Source organism: Dermacentor variabilis, chromosome 6, assembly GCF_050947875.1.
Source record: "Dermacentor variabilis isolate Ectoservices chromosome 6, ASM5094787v1, whole genome shotgun sequence".
NCBI classification, from domain to species: domain Eukaryota; kingdom Metazoa; phylum Arthropoda; class Arachnida; order Ixodida; family Ixodidae; genus Dermacentor; species Dermacentor variabilis.
This window is the reverse complement of record NC_134573.1, coordinates 155,094,017-155,100,467: the sequence shown is the minus strand read 5'-3', so window position 1 is coordinate 155,100,467 and position 6,451 is coordinate 155,094,017. Positions and strand designations below refer to the sequence as shown.

The 6,451-nt window shown below is 50.4% G+C and overlaps 1 protein-coding gene across 1 annotated transcript; it reads left to right on the top strand.

Annotated features, from left to right (window-relative positions):
- Window positions 1-280: 280 nt before the first annotated feature.
- On the top strand, window positions 281-1,252 carry LOC142586334 (beta-alanine transporter-like). The gene has a single exon (XM_075697583.1). It carries the CDS (start codon window positions 281-283, stop codon window positions 1,250-1,252), a length of 972 nt encoding a protein of 323 aa, XP_075553698.1.
- Window positions 1,253-6,451: the final 5,199 nt, after the last annotated feature.

Here is a 6,451-nt window from a genome sequence, read left to right as displayed (position 1 = left end):
TTGTTATTGAATCAAACCGATTTCATTGATGACCGTATTATTCTTTTCATTCCTCCTCTATTGCCTCATTGATATATTATAGATAAATATTTTTTCCTCTTCGTAGCATGACAGTCTACTGAACCGTTTCGATTTTCTCTCGCCTAAGTTCCTGTAACAAAATTTTAGATTTTTATCTCTATTTTTCGAACACTTAAGCAATGTCTGCCCGACTCTTGGCCAATCCTCGCGAGTTGGTAAGCGCCAAACTAATCAAGGACATCATCATCATCATCAGAAGATGTCTCAGCCGAACCTCTACTACTGCCACAGCAGCTTAGCAACTGAGAGAAGCACAGAGAGCTTCAGGAAGCCAGAACCAAGCTGCGCCGACGAACCTCCGTTCGGCGATGGTCGCTTCCAGCTTGTGACCCTGCTCAACGTCGTGGTGGCGGCAGCAGCTTACGCACTACACTACGAGAGCTTCAGGTTGACTGCTGTCGTCATGGGCCACTGGTGCCGCCGCCCCGAGGCATTTGCCAACCTCAGCGTGGAGCAGTGGAAAGAGCTGGCCATTCCCGTCGACAAACAGGGCGCGTACAGTCGGTGCACCGTGCGCGAACCACCTTACAGCAGCGCGAACAGCCGCGTCGTTCCCTGCACGTCGTGGGAGTTTGATCTGAGCGAGTACGGGAACAACGCGGTCAGCGAGTGGGCGCTAGTGTGCGACAGAGCGTGGCTCATCTCGCTTGCCAGGCTCGTCTACGCCGCTGCTTGTATCTTCCCCACGCCGGTGGTGTCCAGGCTGGCGGACCGCGTCGGTCGCAAGGTGGTCGTTTTCGTCATCATTCCGGGGGTGCTCATCGCGGGCGTCGCCAGCAGCCTCCCCAACGACTTCCAGTTTTTCGTCCCCGTGCGCGCCGTCGTGTCGGCGGCGACGAGCTGTACAATGGTGCCACTCTTTGCCATCCTATGGGAGGTGTGCCCGCCGTGCAAGATACCCATCTACTGTATCGTATTTATCCTGATCACCATAGTTATCGGCGACAGCACAGTGTTGACCGCGCAGGGGCTCAAGCCCGGCTGGGCCACTGTTCAGCTAGTCCTCATGGTGCCGACGTTCTTGCTAGTCGGTTTGTACTTCACCGTGGAGCAGTCTCCCAGCTGGCTCGTGGCGACCGGCCGTGTAGGGGAGGCCGAACGGATATCGCAGCGCCTGGCAAAGCTTAGCAGAGTGCCCACAAACCGCTGCCGTGAACAGTTCGCGTTGTAGACACGGGTGCACGCGCGGGATGCAGTCGAGACCCTAAAACAGAGCGACCCCTGCAACGCGCGCATGAGAAGCCGTTCGATTCTGCTTTTCTACATGTGGACGGCACTAAGCTACGCCCAGGACAGCTATGTCACCACCGACGGCATTCCCGTGAGAGTCCTGGTGAAGGTTATCGCCGCTGTCACATCCCTGTCTGCATGCGTCTTGTTTACGCGTTGGGTTCATCATTACGGCCCCAAACGTACCGTCGTCGTCAGCGGGCTCGGCTTCAGCGCCTCCTTGGCCGCCCTTACTGCCTCGCCCTTGGAAGAAGACACGCTCCTCCTCGACCTGCTGGTTATCGTCATGAAAACGACCGGCTACATCACTTTCTCGAACTTCGGCGTGTTGACCATCCAGCTGTACCCCGTCACTGCCCATTGCACTGCCACGGCCATTGCTCTCATCTCCATCCGTGTGGGCGACACTTTAGCGCAGATGAGCACCGTTCTCATCGGCCCCAGGTGGCACTTGGGCAATGGTCTCACCTTCGCCGCTGTGACATCTGCGCTGTTTGTGATAGCGGGCGAGCACCTTCCCGACGAGCACCTTCCCGACGAGCCCGCAACTGGGGCTTTCGGCATGCCTGATCACAAGCGCAGCTCACCCGGCGAAGACTTAAAGCGGATTTTTCTGGAAACTCTGAAGCCACTGCGCAAGAAGCGCGCGAAGCACGGTGAAAAGAAGACACGCCGAAAGCAAGCAACGAACTTACTGAGATACTAACGGTGATATACCGAGATTCACTTGGCGGCGATAACTGACACTCTGGCTGCCGCCGCATTCTCGCCTTTCTTTATTTTTTACATTAGTGACTGCTATAATTATCTTGGTCTTTCGCAAAGTGATTTATTTTACCTTTTAAACTTTACACTTTTTCTCATTTGCGCTGGTGTAGGCGCATTGTACAACATTATTTTGTAGTATTGCCCGCGTGTGAATCTCTCTCCACAGTTAATTTTTTTCATTTGGAGTGTTGCGCCCACTTCGAACAGCGATATAATCATGAAAGAAGTTTCAGGCTGGAGGGAAGGGTTATGCGTAAGGACAGAGAAAGCGTGTGCGCATACACACTCCTGCGTGTGATTCGTGAATTATGGGATTGCACTCCTAATTTCGCCCCGTTGTCATTCTAATGTGACACGGTTTTAACGTTAAGCATTTTGAACACACTGTCTTCTTTGGCGAGATTGATTTATGGCTCGTGGAATCAGGGTAGCAAATCATTTTAATTTTGTAAACTATGACGTTTAAGGCCTTCTAGTGCACGTAGGACAACGAAAAAGGCGTCAAAATAAAGCTTCGGATGGAAAAGACACACAAAGTTAGCTTAGAGGTCTGCACGGAGCAGCAATAGATGGGTAATTGGCAGAAAAAGTAAAACCTAGATGATACCGTTCAAACTTCGTGAGCCTAAAACGAAAACCGTTAGCGTGGTTTTTACTCAACGAAAAATCTGAACCGATTAAGAAGATAGTACTGTAAATGAGAGAGAGTGAGAGAGAGAGAGAATCAACTTTTATACTGAGCCCTTAGTAAAGGTTGGCGCGCGCTGGCACCAGATGGGGTGGAACCTTCTCAGGTCCCATATGCGTCCAGCAGTTCCTTGACCCTGTGGGCCGATCCTGAAGGTAGCGCCACCATACAGTAAGAGAGAAAATAAAGGTTAACTAAAGGGCTCTACGTAACACTATAAATTGTAACAAAGCAGGGTAAAGTGGTGCAGATTTCGGTGAGGCGACTCAACAGCGGTTGACCTCGAAGGACGACAAGGTCTTGGGGGAGAGCCTGTCTTACCTCCTGAATAGTAGACGTGGAAACAAAATGAAACACAAATCACCTGGTACACTAACGCGCCCCGGCATACCTTGCCTTTATTCGATGTCAACCACTGTTTTATTCGCCTTTTCTAGCTGCTTTTAACTGTCTTGCACGCTAGTTCTTTCAACAACAACGGAATTATCAGTTAATTGTCGTTTCGGCATTCACAAGTAGGTCAGCTTCCACGCATAGGCCACATAAACAGTTCATGCTGTTTTATATCGCCTACGTTCGATGAAGTAGGGATTTCCTGCCTGTTGAGCTTGTTATTAAGCAGTCGTAAATTTAAGCAGTTATGACCGTCTTGCACAATTTCACGAGCGTGTAGGATTATTCTGATGTTAATAACTATTGCATTTCTTAGTAATATCGTTTTAATCTCTCATACAAACAAGCAAGTACAGTAGCAGAACAGCAGCTTCCATGTTTATTTTACGCGGACGATATTGTGTTGCTAGCTAACAAGCAAACTGATTTGCAACGTCTGGCTAATATCTGTGGACAGGAAGGCAACAATTTAGGTTTGAAATTCAGTGTCAAAAAATCAGGTTTTGTGGTATTCAATGACAACAGTGAACAGACAGTGGCGATACAGGGCCAGGAAATACCTCGGATAACAGAATATAGATACCTTGGTATATGGATAAACGAAGGGAATATATATATGGAAACAGGAAAAACAATAACAGTGAAGGGGAAGAAAAATGGCAGCCATAATGAAGCACAGAGCGCTATGGGGATACAATGGGCACGAGGTGCTCCGAGGTACGTGGAAAGGTGTAATGGTTCCGGGACTTACTTTTGGAAATGCGATTGTTTGCTTTAAATCAGGAGTACAATCAGGACTGGATGTGAACCAAAGGTCAGTGAGTCGCCTCTCTATGGACGCTCACGGGAAGACTACAAATTAAGCTGTACAGGGTGATATGGGCTTGACTAGTCTTGAAGTGAGGGAAGCTGGCAGTAAAATTGAGTATGAAGAACGAGTGAGGAATATGGAAGAAAGAAAATGGGCTGGGAAAGTGTTGAGGTATCTGTACAGGGAAAACATTGATTCACAGTGGAGGGAAAGCACTAGAGCGTTTACCAGCATGTATGTGGCCTGTAGGGTGAGCAACACAGCAACAAAGAACGTGAAGCGGAAAGTCAGAGAGGCCTAAATATTCTCATGGGTGGCCGCATTTAAAAAGAAACCTGTCATGATTAACTACTTAAGAGGAAAAAACGAAATCAGGAAAGAAACAATTTATGATAACTCAAAGGGAAGCTCATTAGTTTTCGGAGCGAGATCGGGATGCCTTAGAACACACACCTATAAAGCGAGATATAAGAAGGAAAAAGAAGCATGTGCTTATTGTGGTAAAGCTAGGGAAACTATGGAGCATGTTTTTTTAGAATGTGAAGACGTCTACCCAGCGGTCGATTTAGGCACCACTGGCCTCCTTGAAGCCCTTGGGTTCAGCGAGAGCAGTGGAAAAGTGAACATGTCCGCAATAGGGATTAGTAACAGGCGATTGGAGAATTGCTGGAATAAAAGTAGGCAAACGACAAAAAACGGAGACGTAGAAAAGCACAGTTCGCAATAGGGGATCAGAAAATTTGGTTGTGGGAGTTCATAGGGTTTCTTCTTTCTTTTTTATTGTTTAACCTAGGTAGGATATTAGGCAGTATAATAGCACGAGCTTGATGGTGCAACCCTCCGTCCCCTTCAAAAGGGGACGCTCATAAGATCCATCCATCCAGCCATCCATCCATCTTCCCTATGTCGATGCGGGAACAGTCACGCTCTTTGAGTGAGTGAGTGAGTGAGTGAGTGAGTGAGTGAGTGAGTGAGTGAGTGAGTGAGTGAGTGAGTGAGTGAGTGAGTGAGTGAGTGAGTGAGTGAGTGAGTGAGTGAGTGAGTGAGTGAGTGAGTGAGTGAGTGAGTGAGTGAGTGAATAAACTTTATTGCAGGTCCGGTGAGGACGCGAACTCGTCGCGCACCCGGCTAGTCCCACGTCGGGTACGGCAGGTCTAGCCCACCGGCCCGGTCGCGGGCGCGCCGGACGGCTAGGATTTGCTTTTCTAGAGCGGGGCTACGCAGAAGCGAGTCCCACCCCTCCTTGATGAACTTGGGGTATGTCGACCCGCACTCCCAGAGCATGTGAGGTAGAGTGGAGGTCTGGCCGCAGGACGGGCAGGCGTCGTCGCGATACACTCGGGGTAAGCCTCGTGGAGAGCGGACAGACACGGATATGTGCTGGTCTGTAGAAGCCTAAGCGAAACGGCTTGCGCCCTATTCAACTTGGGGTGAGGGGGTGGAAAGACCCTTCTGGACATGTAGAAATATTTAATAATCTCGTTTTGAGTAGCGGGAGCGTCCCTGTGACCGTAGAGGGGAGGGGAGTCGGTGCTCCTTATAGAGGAAGCGCGGTCGGTGAGGTCACGCGCAGCCTCGTGGGCAGACTCATTGAGGTTCGTGGGAGCACCCTCGACCGATCCTACGTGAGCGGGAAACCAGTGAATTCAATGGTTTGTGAGAGCATGTGGACTCGAGTGGCTAAGAAGACGAACAGCTTCCTTGGCGATGCAACTCTTCTGAAAAGCCCTAACTGCCGTTTTCGAATCACTATAGATTTCGGACCCACGACGGTCTAGCAGGGCGAGGGCGATGGCGACTTGCTCGGCGACTCCGGGGTCTGAAGTGCGAATCGAGGCGCTATCAGAAATCGTTCCGCTCGAGTCGACCACAACGACTGCAAAGGTCTTCCCGTCACTGTACTCCGCGGCGTCGACGAAGCTTGCTCTAATGTCGTGTTGCTTCATCTGTTTGACGATGGTTGCTGCTCTGGCCTTGCGTCTGCCCTCGTTGTGGACGGGATGGACGTTTCGGGGCACAGGGGCCACTACGAGCTTGTCTCGAATGCACCTAGTGATCGGCGTACTGACAATCGGGAATTCCGCAGGGTGGTGACCCAGCTCTTCGAGGATGCGTTTACCTGCCGCTGTGGGGGTCAGGCGACTGAGTTGCGCGCGTTCTTGGGCTTCGGTAATCTCCTCGGCGGTGTTATGTACCCCCAGCTTCAAGAGATCATCGGTATGGGTCCTGATGGGTAGCCCAAGAGCCCTCTTGACTATTTTGCAGATAACGTTGAGCTTGTCTCGCTCCGCTCTGAGCCAGTTGTGCATAGAAATCGTGTACGTGAAGTGGCAGAGTACGAAGGCATTGGTCAGCCTGAGAAGATTGTTTTCCTTCATTCCTCGATGCCGGTTTGCGATTCTGCGAACGAGGCGGAAAGCGTTGTCCGTCTTTGCGATGATCTTGCGGAGAGCAGTTCCGTTCCCGCCGTTGAATTCGAC

Coding starts and splice junctions, on each gene's coding strand:
- LOC142586334 (XM_075697583.1), top strand. CDS start 281: ATGTCTCAGCCGAACCTCTACTACTGCCACAGCAGCTTAGCAACTGAG.